The sequence below is a fragment of the Sycon ciliatum genome, chromosome 2 (assembly GCF_964019385.1).
Source record: "Sycon ciliatum chromosome 2, ocSycCili1.1, whole genome shotgun sequence".
Lineage (NCBI taxonomy): Eukaryota > Metazoa > Porifera > Calcarea > Leucosolenida > Sycettidae > Sycon > Sycon ciliatum.
In genome coordinates this window covers 44,673,287-44,695,647 of record NC_088644.1, presented here as the reverse complement: position 1 = coordinate 44,695,647, position 22,361 = coordinate 44,673,287, and the positions used below count along the sequence as shown (strand labels likewise).

At 47.8% G+C, this 22,361-nt stretch overlaps 1 protein-coding gene across 1 annotated transcript in view; it reads left to right on the top strand.

The window, feature by feature from the left end:
- LOC135810260 (leucine-rich repeat-containing protein 15-like) overlaps positions 1 to 22,361 on the top strand; it is a 342,979-nt gene that overhangs the window by 141,633 nt on the left and 178,985 nt on the right. Inside the window, exon 12 of the mRNA XM_065323740.1 lies at positions 18,085 to 18,156. Coding sequence (XP_065179812.1) covers positions 18,085 to 18,156 — 72 coding nt within the window. The remainder of the gene's footprint in view (positions 1 to 18,084; positions 18,157 to 22,361) is intronic.

The window sequence follows — 22,361 nt, the reverse complement described above, 5'->3', positions numbered from 1 at the left end:
CATGTGTGCGTTTCACTGCTTGGAGCAGCACGGGCATGAGCCCACCAGGGGCCTTAACCCACTCGACTTAATAATGACTGACCTACCGGGAGATGCGACAGTCAATACCTTAGCACCTCTGGGAAACTCTGACCATGCCTGTGTCCTAGCTGACTTTCATGTAAGCACGGCAGAGGAACCACCAGTGACCAGAACTGTCTGGCGTTACCAACGCGCAGACTGGGACAGACTCCGCCACTTCTTTAGAAACAACAGATTGGCAGTCCACTGTCAGTGATGATCCTGATGCAATGTGTATGCACTTGACCCAGAATATTCTGGAAGGAATGCGCCGATACATACCGTCTAAGCAGTTGTGCATGAAACCATCTAACCCCTCTTGGTGGACACCGGAATGCACTGAGGCTGTAGCACAGAAACAAAGAGCATGGAGGAGACTCTGCGCCGACCGGTCAAGTGCCCAGCTGCAAGCCCGTTACAATGTCGCCAAGCACTCAGCTAACCATTGCCTGGCAACTGCCAAGCAGGCATTCACAGCAAGCCTGGCGCAGAAGTTAGCCTTTGGTTGTATGGCGTCTGGTGAATGGTGGCGAACCATCAAGAAGGCCTCTGGCCACGGAAACAGCCCATCAATACCTACTCTCCGCAGCACCGATGGTACGGAGCACGACACCAACCGCAGCAAAGCAGAGTGCATGGCCGAACACTTCGCCAACAAATGCAGCTTAGGGGCAGACGACCTATCTGCTCCATTTCATCACGTCCGACCACGTACTGATCGCAACCTCTGCACCGTCCGGTTTCGCAAGACCACAGTCGAGCGAACTCTCCGCCAGCTCAACCCCACCAAGGCCACTGGTCCAGATGGGATACCTGCCCGCGTCTTGAAAGCTTGCTCTGCAGAATTGGCACGGCCGCTTTCAAAACTATTTACATGCTGTCTTCGCTCCGGCATCTAGCCACAACAGTGGAAGGTTGCAAACGTAGTTCCAGTCCACAAGCGCAAGTCTAAATCGTCGCCATCAAACTATCGACCAGTGTCGTTACTGAGCATCCTATTCAAGGTTATGGAGACCATAGTCAACAGGGCAATGAGCAACTTCATGGAGACGAATCATGTCCTGTCAGAACGGCAATTTGGCGTCCGTCGCGGCCACGGTGCAGCAGACTTGCTGACTGCTCTCCACCACCAGTGGGTGCACACCGCCGGAGATAAAGGAGCTTCTCGAGTGCTGGCCATCGACATTGCTGGAGCATTTGACCGAGTGTCTCACACTGGTGTGTTTCACAAGGCTAGAGTGTATGGAATCTCGGGATACCTGCATCGGTGGCTCCAAGACTACCTCTGCAACCGCACACTTCAAGTCCTCATCTCCGGCCAGACATCAGCCAGACGCCCAGTTAAGGCTGGGGTGCCACAGGGCAGTATCCTGGGCCCCACCTTATTCTTGGTCTACGTCAACGACCTGGAAGACCACCTCCAAATCGGCTCCAACCTTGCCTCATTCGCCGACGACACAACCCTATACGCCGAAATTGCAACGCTCGGTGCTGTTCCGGAAAACGCTAGAGTACTCCAGGCTGCTGTCGACCTAGTATCCAGTTCGGGCTCGGTTTGGAAAGTGCAGTTCGAGCCAGCCAAATCTCAGGCCCTTACAATTTCCCACCATCGCCGGGACTGGCCAATACCCCCCATTGTCTTCAATGGAACTCCTGTCGAGGAGCAGCCCTCCATCAAAGTACTCGGCGTCACGTTTGACCATCAGCTAAAATTCAGCCAGCATATCCGAACTGTTGTAGTCCGAGCAACGCAGAGACTTGGAGCCTTGCGCAAGGCATTTCACTTACTGACTATTCCTGCCCGGCTTCGAGCCTACAAAGCCTTTGTCCGGCCGGTTAGGGAGTACTGCCCAATCGTCTGGATGGGGGCAGCTCCTTCCCACTTGAATCGGCTGGACTGGGTGCAGGAGCGAGCCATTAAGGCAATACATCCGCAATGCTGGCTTCCTAGCCTCATAATTCGCCGCACCATCGCTGCCCTCTGCCTCCTGTATAAAGCCCTTTGCGATAATTCTCCCGCTCTTCTCTCGAGAATGGCTCCACCCCCGACACACCAACCCAGGACCACGCGCCTCACCCGCCAGGCTGTACGACTGTCCACCGCGCATCCCCATCAGTTACAGAATGTTCTTCCTGCCAATTCCCGGAACAGTGTGAGCCGAGCCTTTCCCCACTCCGTCATCCCAATTTGGAACCAGCTGCCTACCTCTATCATTCCCCACCCATTTCACCCAAAGAACTTCCAAAAGTTCAAGACAGCAGCTTATCACCATCTCCTCAGAACGAACTGGCACTGGGCCACTCATAGCTTACGCCAGTAAGAGGGTACAGCGTCCTACCCTGCTTGGACATACATGTAATCTCTCCTCGCAAACAGTCTCCTCTTGAATTTAAAAGTCTAACAGTGTTCACATCAATACTCAACTTATTCTTTTGCTCACTGAGCAATACAATCTTTCCATTTTCTTTCTTCTGTTTTCTTTTTCAATTTAATCCTCCCTACCCAATATCCCTTTGGTGCGTCCATGGAGCTATGAAGCCGAGACCTCTGGTCGGCGGAGCTTAATGGGCCCCACCACCACACTCCATCATTCACCCCAGTGTCTGGAGATATGTGGATTTTGTACAAAAAAAAAGAAAAAAAATTGTCGCTCTGTTGTCAACAAGTTGTCTGAGCTCTGCGTTATTGCCGAATGTGCTAAGCCTGGCATAATCTGCCTAACAGAGACGTGGCTCTGTCCCTCGAACCCGCTCTCACTGTCAGGCTATATCTGCATCTGCAGAGATCGACCTCCGAAAGACAATCGGTCAGCACATTGTAGCCGTGGGTATGGGGGTGTTGCCGTACTTGTCCGTTCGGACTCCTTTCCGTACGTCTCCCCTCGTGCCGACCTTCAACGCCCTGGCTGCGAGTCTGTGTGGCTTGAACTTGGCTCCCCCTCTACTCAATCTCAGAATCCCATCTTACTATGCTGCATGTATCGACCACCCTCACAGAGCACAATGCAATTGTCGTACTTTTGTGACATGTTTGTTGAGGCACTACAGTCAGTCTGTTTAGATTCTTATGATCTGTTAGTGACTGGCGATTTCAACGCCCACAACTCAAGCTGGTGTCCCACCGATTCTACCTCGAAGGCTGGTGATCTCCTTAGCACAGTATTTGCTGCTCTTGGGCTCCACCAGATGGTTGACTTCCCCACTCATTCCTCGCCTAATGGCTCTGTTTCGTGTCTGGACTTGGTGATCACCAACCGACCACGCCTCGTGCGCTCAATTGATCAAGCACCTCCCTTGGGTATGTCTGACCATATACAGATTGTTTGCACTTCATGTTACGCCCCTATTTCGAACTACTTCCCCAACACTTCCACTGGTCCTCCCTCTTCACTGTATCGCTTCAAACAAGTACCTTCGCACCTTTGGCAATTAATCAACGCTGATTTAGCCGGCTACAACTGGTCCTCTCTGAACTCGTACACTGATGTTAATGACGCACTTCATCACTTTGACTGTGAGCTCCAGTCCGCCTTCCGTCGTCACCTCACCTCATTCGGAGCCACCCACACTGTGACATCTCCACGACCCCGCATGCAATCTCCACCATGGGTTACTGCTGAGCTCAGGTCTGCTGTAAAACGCAAGCGTGATCTATATAGTGTGTACAAAAAATATCCGACAGCAGTAAATCATGCAGCTTATAACCGACAAAGGAATGCTGTAAAGCACCTGTCTCGGCAAGCACATCGTCAATATATACGCTCCATCCAAGCATCGCTAACGTCACCGAATCGACCTACACTCTTTCAGTTTGTGCGAGCATAGCGGCACACTTCCGGCCGTGTCATGCCCCAAACGATGATAGCATCCGACGGTACGGTCGCCACGTCCCCCAAGAGCATAGCTGATGTTCTGAACACTCAGTTCACCTCATTTGGGCTACCTGATGATCCTTCGTGGCGCATTCCCCCTTTGTCCCAGTCGCCTTTCATATCTGTTCCGTTCCGTACAATCACTGTCACTACGCTTCAAGTTCGGAAATATCTGAAGCGCCTGAAATGTGGAAAGTCTCCCGGCTCAGATGGGATCCCGAATGAAGTGCTGCAGTCTCTTGCACCATCAATAGCCTATCCCCTCGCCATTATTTTTAATATGTCATTTCGAACTGGTACATTCCCACAGGATTGGAAATCCGCCATCGAGACACCGCTTTACAAGAATAAAGGCTCCCGTGCTTGCCCGGCAAACTACCGCCCAATGTCTCTGCTGCGCACAGTTTCCAAACTTTGTGAGCGTATTGTATTCGATTCCCTCTACCTGCACATCGCTCCGGCTCTCTCACCAGCTCAGTCGGGATTCTGCCGTGGTGACTCAACTCAATACCAGGTGACTCGACTTGTCCAAGACATAGCGACAAAGAGGAACTGTGGGGAGCACGTGGGAATGGTGTTTTTCGACTTGGCTAAGGCATTCGACACCGTTTGGCATCGTGGCTTACTTGCCAAGTTGGAAGTCACCTTCCGGGTGGAGGATGCTGCCTTGCGTTGGATATCCTCGTATCTGTCTGCTCGTTCTCATGCTGTTCGCTTGTCCTATTTCTTGTCTGATCCCCTCCCTGTAACGTCTGGAGTGCCCCAAGGTTCTATTCTGGGTCCTTTGTTATTCTTGCTTTACGTTAATGACCTACCTTCAGTTGTCCCCGATGTTAGTTTGTATGCGGATGACACTGGCCTTATCTGTTCTGATTCCTCCCCTGCACAATTACTCCTTACCATGCAGCATCGCATCAAAAGCACGGTCATGTGGATGCAAACGTGGAAACTCCAGCCCAATTTAGACAAGACAGAAGCCATGTATATTTCTTCATCCCCTCCTGATCAACCATTATACTTCCCTGACTCGACTATGCCTATCCATGTTGTTACTCAGCACAAACATCTAGGTGTGATGTTTTGACTGCAAACTCTCTTGGGCTGCACATGTCAACTGTGTATGCAAGCGAACCAGTTCGGCATTAGGGGTACTACAACCACATTGCACGCAAATACGCTTGCAACAGTCCACTTCTGCCAAGCCACCGTACGCCGGACACTCCGAGCCCTGAACCCAAGTAAAGCCACAGGGCCTGATGCAGTACCTGCTAGAGTGCTGAGAAAATGTGCCGACTCTCTGGCCCTGCCCCTATCCAAGCTGTTTAACCTGTGCTTCTGCAGTGGTCATCAACCTGCCATGTGGAAAGTTGCCAACGTCGTACCGGTACACAAGAAAGGCCCCAAGTCGAACCCCAGAAACTACCGACCGATATCACTACTGCCCATAATGTCTAAGTGTATGGAGTCCATCGTGAACCGCAGCCTGTCCAACTTCCTGAAGAAGAATGACATCCTTTCTCACAGGCAGTTTGGCTTTCGCACTGGACTGGGAACCTCTGATCTGCTGATTGCTCTTCAGCATGAGTGGAGCCTTGCAGCTGCCAGTGGAGGCCTCGTCAGGGTACTCGCAGTAGATATTGCCGGGGCCTCCGACAAGGTCTCGCACAACGGCGTCCTCCACAAGGCTGAGCGGTGCGGCATAAGTGGCCTCCTCCTTGCCTGGCTCCGGAGTTACCTGACAGACCGCCACATCCGGGTCGTCATAGGTGGCCAGTCTTCACCGACCCACCGAATCCAATCTGGCGTGCCACAGGGCAGCATCCTCGGCCCCACCCTCTTCCTTCTGTACGTCAACGACGCAGAAGACCACCTGCCTGATGGGGCGAAGCTGGCTGTATACGCCGACAACACAACTCTCTACAAGTGCATCACCACTCGACTCAGACTGCCAGAAGAGACAGCAATCCTCCAGCAGGCAGTAGACTCACTGGCAGCATGGGGAAGCAGGTGGAGGATCAAGTTCGAGCTCACAAAGTCGCAGGCATTGACCATCAGCCACCACCGCTCGCCAACCCCCCCCCCCGAACGCAATACGCTTCCAAAGAGCAGTCGTGCCAGAAGTAGAGGAGCTCAAGCTTCTTGGCGTCACCTTCGACAGGCAGCTGGCATTCCGCAGCCATATCCGACAGCTTGCAGTACGCGGAGCCCAGCGGCTCGGCTTCCTCCGTAAGGCATCGGCTGTGCTAGACCCAAAGCACCGGGCAATCGTGTACCGTGGCTTTGTCCGCCCTGTGCTAGAGTATGGCATGCTGGTGTGGATGAGCGCAGCCCCCACCACCTTGGCCCGCCTCACTGCCATCCAGCGCCGTGCCCTGCACATAATTGGAGATGGAGCATACCTCCCGAGCCTCGACATTCGCCGTACCGTAGCAGGGCTCTGCTTTCTGTACAAGCTGCACTTTGTGGAGGGTCCGGAAATGGTGAAAGCCATTCTGCCACCATCAGCAGCCGCACCGCAACACCGCATGCCTACTCGAGCGACAACCAGATCTGCAACACATCATCCATCGCAACTCACCAGTATCCTTCCCCCTCAGGCACGAAACAACACGCTCCGCTCATTTCCCCACTCCCTCATCGAAACGTGGAATCAGCTCCCACCTACCCTTCTGCAGTCTCCCCCTTCTCGCAGAGGCATGCACACGTTCAAGAAAAACGTCAACGACCACTTGCGGCGCAGCAAGTGGGAGTGGGCCACAGACAGGCTATGATCTCTGCCAACACACCAGCCTAATTATACTGACCGCACTCCAGCTCCCTTCTACCCCTCTTTGATCCCCTTCGCTCAGCCTTAAAACCCGATTATCAGTTCACTCCATCTTCCTACGGTGCACTGCTTATACTATTGTTTTGTCCTATCCCAATCTCAAATTCTCCCCATTATCGTTTGCAAAGCCAGTGCTCCCCTCTTGGATGCACATGTTTCTTCTCTCCTATGTATCGGCGCACAGGAGTAACAATGATTCCGAGACCTTTGGTCGGAGGAGTTACTTTTGCCCCGCCCCCACTTCCATCCAATATGCCACCGCCCCCGCTGTGCAGCATCTGATGGTACTGTGGTATTCAGTAAAAAAAAACAAAAAAAAAACTCATTTTCCCATCCAGTGTAAACTATTATTTTATCAGTGCTATATTCTCCCTATATTCGACTATTGCGATACCGCTTGGTGTGGCCTTTCTGACACAACTCTGAACCAATTAGAAGTCCACCATAGATTTATACTTAAAATTCTTTACAACAAGGATCGATGTTTTCCTTCGGATGCCCTTTATCGACTTGCACACACTTCTCCTCTCTCCGTTCGTCATAAGCACCATCTCTGTACACTGGTTCATAAAATATTTCTTCATAAAACCCCTTCACACATGATGAAGTACAATTGGTTTTCGACAAGCTCAACCCGTAACGCGCTCATCCTGCCTCTTGTTAAGTCAGCCCAGTATCTAAAGTCCCCTTTGTTTTCCGGCTACTCTCATTGGTTATCATTACCATACGGTCTGAAAACTTGTTCTTCTATTGGTCAGTTTAAAGATCTACTATCACAACTGAACTAGACGCAATAATTATCATCGAAGAACATTCTCGAATACCTGGGTGATGCACGAATTTTGATAGAGCTCACTTCCGTTAATCGTTTTTCTTTGTAATTTTCCATTCCTTTTCTGCTTTAATTCATATTTGCTTTGTTTTCCTAGCTTACTATTGCCGTGGCTGGCTCAACGCCCTTGTCTCAGGGGATTCTGTCCCTGCATTAGCTATGCTTGTCACCTGCTATGAGATTGTGTCTAATAATAATAATAATAATAAGGGATACAACTGCAGTTACCCCTGCAGTGAAGGTAATACTTGCTACTAGTGGACATTTATACCCCCCCCCCCCCTTGGACCTTTGGTTGCCCATTGCTCCGTGCAATGATAGCATTAGGAGTTGCAGTATTTGCTGTGGCGAGTTAGATCGTGGGGACAACGGAAGTCCCCGCGACAGCCGCAAATGAACACTGTAAGCTTTGGCACACCCGGCCGGGGACGATTGCACTTGAGGCACCAGTCTCCTCTGTCCTGCGCCAAGTCGCACCAGTCACCTGTCACGCACCGACCACTCAGATCAGCAGTGGCGATGTCCCTCCAACTTTTCTTGGGACCGTGTATGGGCCTTGTGTTGAGTCCCTCAGCAAACAAAATGCAAGAGTACGCCGTGTCAGAGTGTGAGAATTAGTTTCCGTCTCTGTGAGAGTGACTGTCAAGTGAATGCTGAACATGCGCAGTGTTAGTTTTGTCTGGGAATGGGAGTGGTGTGTGATGGGTCATGTGTTCTGTACGTATTGGTCCCTGATTTGTCGTCACAATTTGCCAACAGGCGAACCCTCCCGGTTTTCCCATACCAATTCCGGAAAATCTACTACTACTCTATAATGTTAATCACGCACTGTTTTTCTTTTGGTTTGAATTTTTCCTTTTCTGGTTTTCGGGGTTTGCATTAAATTTGTATTGCATTTTCATCCATTGTGTTTCTTCTGCCCGTTAAAGAGGCTTCATACACTACTCTCGGGGTCCTGGGGGTTTCAAACCAAACTTCCCGGTAAAGTGATGTTTTTTGTCTGATACAGAATGTTCCTAACAAGTCCATGGATTAGCCTCGAATGTCCCTTTTATCCAAATAAAAAACGCTGCGCAGTTGTACTTCGAACAGTGCACGGCACTTTCAAGACCTGACCATCTTAGCCTGCAAGATCGGCACTGACTTTTCGTTTGACCTTTGTTTTCCATTCTCCTCCTATGCCCTCATCATTCGTTGGTATAATAATAGGAATTGAGACACAATCAAAAGTTCGGCTTGCTGTGTGGCGGGGGCCAGTGGGACAACAACGCTATTTCATTATGGCGTGCTTTGTATGTGTAGACTACGAGAACTTTCCCCAACCGGGTCCTCAAGGCCCTGGCACCATCCATAGCATTCCCTTTGTGCCATATTTTCAACATGTCATTTACCACGGGCATTTTCCCTTCCGCATGGAAAACAGCGAATGTCATGCCTGTATTCAAGAAAGGTTCCCGCCACGAACCTGCAAACTACCGCCCTATCTCTCTTCTTCCCTGCGTGTCCAAAATATGTGAACGCATCTTTTATGATCACTTATACAGACATGTTTCGCCGTTTCTGAGTCCTCCACAATCTGGGTTTCGTCAAGGCGACTCCACCTCCCTTCAACTGACCCGCATCGTGCAGCAGGTGTGCCAGCAAAGGGATACCAGAGCGCTTGCTGGCATTTGCTTCCTTGACTTGGCCAAGGCGTTTGATACCGTCTGGCATCGAGGACTTTTGGCAAAGCTCGAGCATGCTTTCAGGGTACACAAAAGACCACTCTCCTGGCTGAAATCTTATCTCTCTGGGCGTTATCAGTACGTAACTGTGCTTGGCACATCCTCGGCTGCAGAGCCAGTATTGTCGGGCGTTCCTCAAGGATCAATTCTTGGTCCCCTACTATTTACAATTTACGTAAACGACTTACCTGCAGTCTTCCCTGGAACGTCTCTGTTTTCTGACGACACGACCCTTCTCACCTCATCAGCTTCCCTCACTGGCCTGAAAAACAACTTGCGTGCTGGCATTGCTGCTGGCCTGAAAAACAACTTGCGTGCTGGCATTCAGGAAGTTCTTTCCTGGATGTCATCCTGGAGGTTGTCCCCAAATGTATCAAAAACAAAAGGTCATGCTCTTCCCGCCCCAGCCGGAGTTCACAACCCTCATTCATGCCAACTTTCCAAATCCAATTGTCTTCTCACAAACACCTTGGCATTGTGATTGACTCTGCACTCTCTTGGGTACCCCACACCGAATATATCTGGAAAAAATCAAGTAAATCCTTAGTAATTCTCTCCCCCCACTGCTCCTACCTCCCAATTTCTTGCAAGCTTCTTTTTTATTTGGCCTACCTTCGCCCAATATTTTGATTATTCCGATACGTCTTGGGTTGGATTATCCTCTTCCGCTGCTGCAAAGCTTGAAATACACCACAAGAAAATCCTTAAAATTCTCCTCCGTCATCCACGCATGCTCTCATGATCCGCCCTTTATACAATCGCTCACACAACCCCGTTATCACATGGACGCAGTGCACACCTGGCTTCTCTTGTCCATTCTATTAAGCTTGATTTGTGCCCATCTCATCTCATGTGTTTTAATTGGTTTTCTTCTCTAAGAACTAGAAACTCGCTCCTACTCCCTAAGAGTAACTCATCCACTCTTTTGCGCTCCCCTCTCTTTATTGCTTCTTCGGTTTGGCTCACTTTACCCAGAGAAGTTAAGGATCTGACCTCACTCCGCCTGTTTAAGATCCGTGCCGCCCCTTATTTACTACGACACAAATAGCTCATTATCCACATGTCCTTTGCGTCTCTGTGGTTTTCACTGTTTTTATTTGACATTATCTTTCTTTACGGAGTTGTTGTTGCTGTTCATTTTGCTACTCTTTCTTTTTCCCTCCCCTTATTATTATTATTATTATTATTATTATTATATAACGCCGTGGTTGGCAATCAACCACTCTCTTAACATTGGCCGGTGTTCCCACCGAGTCTTGAGATGTAATAATAAATATAAAACAGAGAGGTTCCAGGCTGTCCAATAGAGTGCTCAATACCGAGTGGTAGAGCTGGTTCAAACCAGCGTGAAACTCTCAGTAAAAACACTTCCTCTGTCCTCCTATTGTTTTAGTAATAAATATAAATATAAACTTTGAGGTCGGCAGAGCCGCCTGGCCCCGCCAACACTTCTCGCACATATCCGGGAATACACGGAAAGTTGGGTGTGGTCCTCGAAAGAGTGCTCAATGCACCAGGGTGCAGAGCTTCATACAAAAAGAATGGGATACCGAGCTTGGATTGGCTGTGACATTCACGCCTGTCTCGATCATCAGACAGCAATGATTACAAAAACTCAATGGATGTTCTTGATATAGTGTATTAAGGTGCTAGTGGTATCAGAGTATCCGGGATTATCGCCTTCTTAGTATTTGACCCCACTAATTTCCCTGATACCTAAGTGGTCAAATATATCGCGTATTTGACTACTTAGTCAAATACACGATATATTTGACTACTTATATTTGACTCCTTAGAATTTCTTGGACTTAGAAATTTTCTCTCCAACTTAGAAAAAGAATTTTTTGAAGAAAGCAGAAATACACAAGATGGGATTTGAGCCCACAACCTTGTGAATCTCAGTCACTCTTCCTTACCACCCAGCCACTGTGCTACCAATGCTAATCTAGTTTAAACAATGATCTTGACTTTCAATGCAGTACAATGCGGTATAGGCTATAGTATAATACTAGAATTACAAGGATATGTCGTATATGAAAAGAAACTATTGCGTGGAGAACACGATAAATAGATTATAGACCTCATAGTTGGTCTATACAGGATATATAGACCTCGTAAAAGACCTCGGGGGACCTCGGTCTTTTACTCGGTCTATATATCCTGTATAGACCTCCTGACCGGTCTATAATCTATACATATAGTGGACTTTCGTATAAAAAAAACTTTGCTTTTTGCTGTAGCTCTATAAATTGCTGTATTTTGACATTTTCCATTATTCCCTGTACATACCCATGATGAGAAGGGAGCGAAAACGTTCGGTCACGAAATTGGCTTACTTGACTGTGTGGATTGCGTCGGTGCTGTTACCTTTTCTTTCGAAATTGGATACGTCTCCAACTTTTTTTCCTTGTGAAATAGAAAATTTCCATTTCACTTAGTGCCCATCCAAATAGCAAAGGGACATCCGACTACAGCCGACAATCACAGGTGATACGCAAAGAGGAAAGAGCCTGAAGGAAGAGCGCAATCAGATCCTACACAGACAGGTTGCGTCTACCTGAGCCGTAACGAGCAAGAGTTTGAAAGAAAGTCAGAGCCCATTGAGAGAATGGAAGACGATGTCCAGATGTCCAGAGCAGTAACTAGGTACCGTCAAAAGGTGAAACCCTAATCCTTGGATGAAAAGTGTTACGTGCATAGGATACCCAGACGGCAGAGCACAGTAAATGGTGCAACAATATTTCCCTTCATTTTCAGATCTGCCCTACAGTGCCTTATGCAAAATCATGTATCCCTCTATAACTTTCAAATGTTCTGAAGTTTTAGGAGACGCAGAACGAAGATTATATGGCCTTTAGATCACTAATTGAAGCCATGAGTCATTCACCCTTTCTGGATAATTCTCTAAAACAATGACAGATTCTTTTCAAAAAGCATTGACATTTCCAGAACTTTCAAACCTTACGGCACGCTAGGCCTCGACCAAATATGCTTGCGCATATTTCCGCATATATTTTGTTAGACAGTTCATTATGGCATATTGAGCCACAAAGGGAATATTGGAATGAAGCCAGCATATAATTCAAAAATTCTGAAGAAAACGAGGACAAAACATTCATATTATGGACAAAATGCGTTCAGAAATGCCTTTTATGGATGAATTTGGAATGGTTGAGGCGTTTGCTACATTTCCCCATGGATGAACACTATCGCTACGGTTCCTGGGGACACACCCCAGCCATACTATTCCGCATGTGTTTTGATTTGCACCATAAGCATGATAGCCGTGAAGCCAGTGAATATTCCAAGGTTGTAATTTTACTGAAGTGATCTACACTTTCTGCTTATGTCGAGCATATTGTGGCCTATCTTTTTGCATATCTTGCTAAGCCTATGGCATATCATGGACGTTTTCCCTGATATGCGACGAGCATAGTATGCTCTTTTTTTAGCATATTTGGTCAAGGCCGACGGCACGCACTTCCCCTATTTCTGCTTCATTTCTTCATCAATATAACAAAAAAGGGGGGAGGGGGGGGGGTGCAAACATAACAAAACATTAACTAAACGAACCCTAATGAAGACCGAGGATTTTTGGACCCCTTCTGATGATCCGCCAAGGAGTCCCTGGGAAGCCCCCGTTTAGGTATTCTGTTTAATATCATATTCCGCTCTCACGCAATTTGTAGCAATTCAAGCCAATATATTTTTCAAGCAGCGGCGGCCAGTTATTTTTCTGCATTGTCAAACATTGAATCCTTAGAAATTGTGTTCTCTTAGCTTTGCAACCAACCTTATGCTTGACAATAGAAGAAAAATGACAAAGACCATATTTTACTCGGATGGTGAGCCAATTAAATTATTGTGAAAAAAAGGAGGACAAAATGTTACGAGTTATGACTAACTCAGAAACAATACTCCTTGTCAATTCTGTGCCATTTTGTCGCACTCGCTGACTGTATAAGATCTGGGTACGTTGGTGGACAGTTAGTCATAACTCGTAACATTTTTTCCTTCTTCTTTTCACTATATTTTACAAATGACGGGGACTATAATTATGTTACAGTGTTGTATGTGAACTGTGCAACCTAGCCCAGTTGCATATGAACCATGTTGTGGTTATTTATTTATTTATTTCTGCACCTCGTGGCATGTCAAGACAGCCAATTGAATTGAGGAGAGGGCCACCAACCACGAAAGAAGAGAAAAAAGAAGATGAAGAGTACGTGCACAAAGAGAGAAGGGATTAACAACTTACAAAGCAATGGGATGCTCAGCGAGTTATGCAGCGGAAGTGGTGAATGTGACTTTGTTTACTGGGAGATACTGAAGTGCTGTCTGACGAGGGTACGGAATTTGGGCATATCTGGAGCTTGTCTAACACTGGGAGGCAGTTGGAGCCACGTGGAGTAGGAGGAAAAGAAAGGGATATTTACGAATAGGGTAGACCTAGCTAGGGGAAGACGAACGCAGCTTCGGGTGGTGCCACCTGAATTGAACCAATTAAGGGACTGTAAATGAGCAGGGTGCTGGTCAAGAAAAAAATTGAATGTGCCAGGGTGCACTTGGAAGCATGAAGGTAATGTTGCAGAGTGGTAGTGGATGCAGCAGCATACAAGTCTAGATTTGAGATATAACGATCAGTACGAAATATGATGCGCAGTATACGGCGATGGAGAACTTCTAATTTACCTGTGTGGGTTTTGTTAATGGTGGACCGGGCAGGGAAGCCGTACGTGAAGAGGGGAAGAATGTATGATTTATAAAAATTAATCCAGCAATTTTGGGGCAAATGGGACAAGTGACTTGACATTATGCCGACAGATCGGCATACTTTTGACGACACATGATCAGCATGGTGAGACCAGGAGAGGGCGGAATCTATGACAATGCCAAGGCGTTTATGGCGGGGCGCTACAGAGATAGGGTGACCGGGATCATCGGGAAAGTGGAAGATGGGCACTGGATCTGTGGGAGGGGGAAAAAGGAGGAGCTCGGTTTTGGTAACATTTGGCTTAAGGTACCAAGTGCTCATCCAGTGAATAATGTTGTTGATACAGGTCTGAACTTTGGGGTACAGGGTGGCGTGAGATGGGGAGGAAGCAAGGACAGTGGTATCATCTGCAAACAAAGAAATATTGGGAATTGAATAGGGGAGGTCATTAACGTATGTGAGGAAGAGCAGGGGACCTAAAATGGAGCCCTGGGGCACTCGGGATGTCACAGACTCGGGGTCAGATAAGGTTCCATTTACTGTGACGCACTGATTTCGGTCCCAGAGGTAGCTAGTTATCCAGGCGAGTAGGGAGCCGGAGACACCATGGGCACGAAGTTTGGCGATCAGGCCCTTGTGCCACACGGTGTCGAAGGTCTTGGAGAGGTCGAAGAAACAGATGCAGGAGACCTGCCGCTGGATTGTTAGGGAGCAGAGGTCTTGGATTATGCGGGAGAATTGCAGGGATGTGTTGTCCTTACGACGGAAGCCAGATTGTGCGGGGTGAAGAAGAGGGGAGATATGGTCGTACAAGCGGTCGTACACTATTCTCTCTAGCAGTTTGGAGACGCAGGACAGGAGGGAGATTGGTCGGTAATTAGACGGGTTCTTCTTGTCGCCTTTATTTTTGTACACTGGAATGACAGTGGCTGACTTCCATCGTGACGGGAATGTGCCGGAGGAGAGGGAAAGGTTAAAAAGAATGGAGAGTGGGCGGGCAATTGAGTAGCTCAGTTTCCTGAGGATCTCATTGGTGATCCTGTCAGCTCCGGGGGATTTGTTCAGAGGCAGTCTTGCAATATACTTGTGAACAGTCGATGAGGTGATGATCAGGGAGTGCAATGTAGTTGCTGGTGGAGGTAGGGAGGAAATAGTGGGAATAGGAGCATCGGGGTCAACCTGTAAGCCAGCACTGACGACGTGGCGGTTCAATAAGTTACCAATGGATGCCGGAGAGGTGGTTGTTCGACCATTGGGGCCCACCATCTTCGAAGGTATGACCCGGGCGCTGGTAGGATTTCGCAGTTGACGAATGAGCACAGGGAGGGATGGGAGGCGAGGGTTTGTGGGAGATATCGTGGCACGGAGGTTGTGGATGTAGCAGCGATGGCAGAATCTGGAAAGGCATTTTACATAGTTACGCTGGTGTTTGTATTTGTTGAAATTAGTAGGGGATGGGTATTTCCGGTAGATGCTGTAGAGATCGCTCTTGACTTTAAGTTAGGAGTTATTTCTGAAAACAAGGTAATGATTCGGCATTTTAGATTCGAACTACTACAATCCTAAACTCCCTTCAATCAGTGAAGCAGATAATAATAAATATGGTGGTAAAGACACACCTGGCAATAAGGCGGTAAACACACGCCTGCCAACACACGCCCTCTGGGCTGCAAATTTCTAGCACAGAGCTCTCCTGCTCACAACCACCACCATCAGTTCGCGCCTGGCGCCTAGTCGATGCATGGTTGGCGGTATCCGACATAGCAGGCTGGTGCATCAAGTCCCGAGTCAAGCTGCGTATGAGGACATCCAAGAAGAAGAATGCCTGATGAGTCCAGCGGGGACGAAACGTACGTCGCAATTGAGCTATGTCGTTGCTGTGTCATCTTCTATGTGCCATGCGCTACTTGATGTACCAGCCTGCTATGTCGGATACCGCCATCCATGCATCGACTAGGCACCAGGCGCGAACTGATGGTGGTGGTGGTGAGAAGGAGAGCTCTGTGCTAGAACTTTGCAGCCTAGAGAGCATGTGTGGGCAGGCGTGTGTTTACCGCCTTATTGCCAGGTGTGTCTTTACCACCATATTTATTATTATCTGCTGCACTGATTGAAGGGAACAGTTGTAGACGCTGCGTGTAAAGGGAGGCTGGGCACGGCTGTCAAGAAGCGGCAACTTAGAAAGATGGCGTCGGTTCAAGATGGCATGGTAACCGCGCACGTGCCGTGGTCCGTGACTTGCTCATGTATGCACGCAAATGCAAGGCACAAACTCACAAAGATCGTCTTTGCATTTGGAGAAAATATCTTCGACTCTCTTTGGAGGTTGGCGAGGTTTACCTAATCTTTACTTGATTGCGATGCCGGTATGTCCTCTCAATAATTAGAACAAAGAGAGCTGATGATCGCTTCATTGCTCAGCAGAAGTAACAATCAACTCTCCTCATGTCCTCAGTGCCAAAGGCAGACGACTGCAATTCCACAACGCTCATGTCACGACGATGGAAACAATAATCGTGTACTAGTACACACTTGGACCATTTGGTCATCCCCATTCTAGCCGCTAGTCCGTCCAGCAAGCAGATATTGACTATTACGATAAGGACAACTGCGTGAACGAGGGCTCGCCCAGCAATTACAATTCAAGTCGTGACTCCAGTCAAGAATTAGGGTCTTTACTCGAGAACTTCACAAATACAGGCCAAGGCACGCCACAAAACTGATAGATGGCATGAACGAAAGACAAATAGGCTAGACAAAGTGTCTCAAGTGATTGAAAACATCAGATCTACCAAATAAGACAGCTACAGGTGCCTAAAAACCGATTCCCATACAGTAGAGAGTGGTATCAGGCAGAATGAAGCTGGAAGTGCACAAATACAGCCACGACCGCCACAAAAATTGGACGACCACCACAAAAAATTCTCATTGCTCTACCTCCTTGAAGGGTGAAAGTTACCAGTTATCCTATATCGATGTCAGTTTATGCCTGTTGGAACCCCCCACAGCCCGCACGAAATACCTTTCAAATAATTCCAGGATGCAATTGCAGCTCCGGACAGGAGGAAGAAGAACACCGTGAAAAATAACGGCAACGATGCCCAAACTCTCGGGAAACGGCTGAAGTCTTCCTGAAGATGTTAACATTGAATAGCCATCGATTACCAGCGTGGTTTGGTAACTTTAGAACTGTTTTGAGACTTAGAACGAAGCAATATCTCAATTTTAATGGAATTGCTACCTGTCAAATGCGTGGGCGAGCAGGCCAGCTGACTGGTTATGCATGAGCATGCATTGATTTTTCATGGTTCACGTGCAGAAAACTAAGTTGCCGCGATCCAAGTGCAGCTAACAGCCGTGTGGGCCCCTGACGCCTGGACAACATGTGCGGGTGCACGACAGTTTTTTTGTCAGGCAAAACCTCACTAGCCTGTGAGTTTAATACTTCTGTCGAACGGGTCCTTTGGTTTTAGGTCCTGAAGTCCTCAGAAGTCGACGGGATATGTTTTCAAATCACGAGCGAGTTGTCGCTGTTATGATTTCGGACACAGTCAAGGAACAATGAACGTTGCGATACGAGCATTTCTCAAAGCCAAACGGGAAGGCTCGGCACGCGCACACAAAGCACAGGTAGCCTGGGAGGCTGTGACGAGAAGTTTGGGAAATGTTGACTTGATGGAGTTTTAGTTCGTAGCTTGTTCGTGAAAACTTTGGCATGGCTCGCTTGTAAACAGACCTCTTAATTTATCAAGTGATATTTTTCAAGGAGAAGGCCAGTTTATGGGGTTCCCTTGAGAAACGTTTTCAAAGGATCTGCACAGTCAATCTACACCTCAAAAGAAAATCACCTGCACAATTTGGCTTAAACCGGAGACATTATTTTCACGCAACGTCTGGTTTCCTCGGACATGCTCTCTTAAATCTACTTGTACACGATAAGGATGATTTATAGGACACCGCACACATTTCCTATAACCCGTTACCACCTGATATGTTACCGGCCATCACTGTACACAAGTATTCTCCTGGATGCACTTTTCTCGTCTCTTTTTTAGACTTCTGTACTCGAATCGACTTGCAAGCCTACCTCCCGATGTATTTGCCAACCTAACACTCCTTCAGTATCTGTAAGTTAAACTATTCTGTAAAACTCGGCCCCGTCATCTCTGCAAAAACAGAGTAAAAAAAGAATGTTTCTATGTTTATTTTGCAACCGAGGCACCAGTTAAACTCACCTAATCTTGTTTTCCTGGCTGATTGTCTTATGTGCATATTATGCGAACAAGCTCTTTATGTGTATGCACTGTCCTTCAAAGATACCTCATTCATGACAAGCCGTACAGTTGATCCGTTGTGGATTTGTTTTAGAATACGTTTTCGCATTGTGCGGTATGGTTTAGATCGCAGAATTGTGATGTTTTCGGTTTGATTTCTATAGACCTTAGTCGGTGTCACATAATCGTTCTAATGTATGGGTGTGCTGCTAATGACCCGGGAATGTAAGGACAGGGTAGATTGCATTGGTTTAATGGACTCGGTTGTGGTTTAAAGAGAATGCTGGGATTATTAACAGAGGGCTATGAGTAAGAGCAAAATGACAAGTGTGATGGTGTAGAAGGTCTGAGGAGATGGCGCCGGCAGGAGTGCCTACACAGAGAGTAGAAGATGCTTGAAGTGAGGTCCTGCAGCCTGGAGAAACAACACAGCAGATATGTCGTGGTATGGAGACTCGCCGACCTCGTAATGAAAAGGTGCGTGGACAGCAAGTGGTAGGTGAACAGACACCCAGTTGCCAGGAGAAAAGACGTGATCATGCCTGAACTTGTTCAGTGTGCAGTGACTGCAGTCGGTAGGCTTAGGGCTGTCATCACGTGACCGACCATGGCTGGCCCTATCCCGTACATGTTCCCTGCCATGTCGGCAGAGGCAGCAAAATAGAGCTTTCAAATGGAGAATCACAAAGTGACACAACGTTCTTTTCGAGCTCCAGTCTTTTTACATCGTCTCGGACATCCCAGCCGGCATTAGGCCGGACTTGTGGCAGGCAGGTAGCAGTGGTTTCAGTGTAGTGTAGTGTAGTTGTAGCTAAGGTAGCCAAGTTGCGACAAGGAGAAATTGTTATAACGTACGCACGCAAGATTCATTCCATGCAACACGCGTATGCCACAGCAGGAAACACCATCTGGTTTGTTCTAGGATAATTTAGAAGTGAACATGTTAAAGGCAATCATGGAGAGATAAGCAGCAGAGCCACGTCAGTGCTGTCGTGGCACTAATGGCGCTATGACACGACAGTATGCCTCGTCAGCTCGTACCAAAGTAAGACACAAGTCAGCCATGCAGACGTAATGCAGAAGAAGACTGATTCATAATGAAGTAAGACATTGTCACTTTTCGTCATGCATGCATCAAAGGAACGTAGAACGACACACGTAGCAGAACGTAGATGGTAGATCGTACCACAAATATTAATAATAGATCAATCTTTAAGTAAATCTTTAAGTTACGACAATCAAGACGCATGGTTTTTTGTGAGTATTGAGTGACTATCTTAGCATTAGTCATGAGTGACTTGCCTAGCAATTCTGACATTGCCTTAGAGTGTCCTATTCCGATATTTTTCTGTAATAGCATAGTATTGTATCATAGTTAGTCGGATATAAGGATTTGCTCTTGTATATAGTTTGTTTTGATGCATTTTGATCATATGTATATGCATTATTGCTATTCCCACTTCACTACTTCTTTAAGGAAGGAGGATTGTTATAGATTGATCTATTACACACGATCAGGGGCACGGCGCATTCTTGACGAAAAGCGCAGCGACACTGGAGTTGACGAAACAGGCCCTGACACATCAGGCATACTAACAGGAGTAGCAGCAGTAGTAGACAAACTAGACGTAGCAGTAGTAGGCGTACTAGACGTAGCAGTAGTAGGCGTACTAGACGTAGCAGTAGTAGGCATACTAGACGTAGCAGGAGTAGGCGTACTAGACGTAGCAGTAGTAGTAGGCGTACTAGACGTAGCAGTAGTAGGCGTACTAGGAATAGCAGTAGCTGCTGTATCAATGACAGTGGACGACTGAGCCGGCGGTGAAGCTGGTAACTCAGGAGTTGGAGTTGCTGTAGCGACTGTCAGAGTAACACTTGGTTCACACACTGTCAGAATGGCGTCGGACTCGGCCGATAAACTAGCAGACTCAGCTGTTCTGGACTTCACATGATCGATGTGCACTTTTCGGACGACTCCTCCTACCATCACAGAATAGGTCAACGTACTAAGTCGTTTGCAAATTAAACCTTCTAGCCACTTGGGCTTAGAGCCAGGACGAGCATTGTACACCCACAATGGTGCATTCACTGTGAACTCACGAGACGCAGTACTGTCGAGTTCATGAGCCTGCTGCATAGCCGTGGCGAAACTTGGTTGCAGCAGCGCCAAACGCGTGGTCGGGGCTTTCTTCAATCGAATACTCGCGGGACTCTGCTTAGTAGTGCTGTGCGGCGTGTTTCTGTAATCGAAAAGAAAGCGAGACACTTGCACACACACACAGACACATGGTGAGGTCTTGCTCGCAAAGCCGTCTTCAGCTCTTGCACCATCCACTCACACTGTCCATTGCTGGCGGAATGATAGGGCGGCGTACGATGATGCTTAATACCATTCTGGGCACAGAAAGCAGCAAACTCGCTAGAGGCAAATTGTGGGCCGTTATCAGATACTAGCACTCTAGGAATACCAAATGTACTGATGAACCGAAGCAAACAGTTCACTGTTTTAGTAGTCGTAGCGGATGAACCAAGCTCGTATACGTCAATCCACTTAGAGAATGCATCAACTAGGACCAGAAACTGTTGCGACTCGAACTCAGCAAAATCAAGATGCACACGCTCAAAAGCAGCATTGGGGTATGCCCAATGGTGAACAGAGTCCTTGCGGGGCAGATTAGAGCTTTCCTAACAAAGACTGCAATCGGCGGCTAATCGTTCGATATCGGCATCTAAGCCTGGCCACCAGAAAATGCTTCGCGCCATACTCTTCATTCGAGACACACCGGCATGTGAAGAATGCAGTTCCTCTAATAAGTGGCGTCTAAACTGAACTGGAATAATGACGCGGGAACCCCACAGCAAACAACCCTGCTCAATACTTAGGTCATTCCAGATGCGGCTATACGGCACTAAGCTGTCGGGAACTGTAGCAGGCCAACCATGCAGTGTGTAGGACATTACTAACGAAATGTCAGAATCGTATTTGCTAGCCTTGGTGACATCCGAACTCTGTAGAGGCATTAACTCGCAGTTGTCAAATGCATGACTGCTGACTGCACTAACAATTGCAGACATTTCAGCAGCAGACAATGGTAAAGGCAGACGAGACAGACAATCTGCTAGCACATTTTCTTTACCTGGAATATGCTCAATGATGTTGTCGTACTCAGCGAGAATCACGGCCCAGCGCTGTAGACGGGATTCCAACGTATTACTTAGCGACTTGCGCTCGCCGAAGATCTTGATCAGAGGCTTATGGTCGGTGCGCAGAATGAACTCACGACCGTAGATGTACTGGTGTAAGCGACGAACAGCAAACACAATAGCTAACGCCTCTCGCTCAATCTGGCTGTAATGACTCTCTGCTTTGGACAAAGCACGTGGCACATATACAACTGGCCAAACAGACTGGCCCCGGCATGACATGTAGAAGAGCATCACCAATACCAGCAAGGGATGCATCACACTCTAAGATTAGTGGAAAGGTAACATCATAATGAGCCATAACTGGATCGGCGATGAGAAACTCTTTAACCTTGGCAAACGCTGACTGACATGCATCCGTCCAATTAAAGACTTCATCCTTCTTTAACAACTCGTTCAGGGGTTGTAACAAAGACGAGCAATTGGGGATAAATCGCCCAAAGAAATTCACGAGCCCCAGAAACGAACGCAAGGTAGATACATCATGGGGCCTCGGGGCATTCTGAATACTCAAAACCTTTTCCCGGCTGGGCTGTAGACCAGCCTTCGACAATGTAAACCCAAGGTTACTAACTTGCGGCTTACCAATCTCACATTTCTCACGACGCAGTCGCAGCCCTGTCTCTGCGAAACGACGGAAGACTGCTCGTAGACGCTCGTTGTGTTGTTGTTGGGTGTTACCACAAATGAGAATATCGTCGAAAAAGACAACGACACCTTCTAGACTCTGAAGAACCTGCTCGATGGCCTTCTGCCAAATTGATGGAGCTGAGCTAACGCCGAAGGGTAGTCTTGTGAATTCGTAAAAACCCTTGTTCGTAGCGATGACACAATAGCGCCTACTGTCGTCGTCG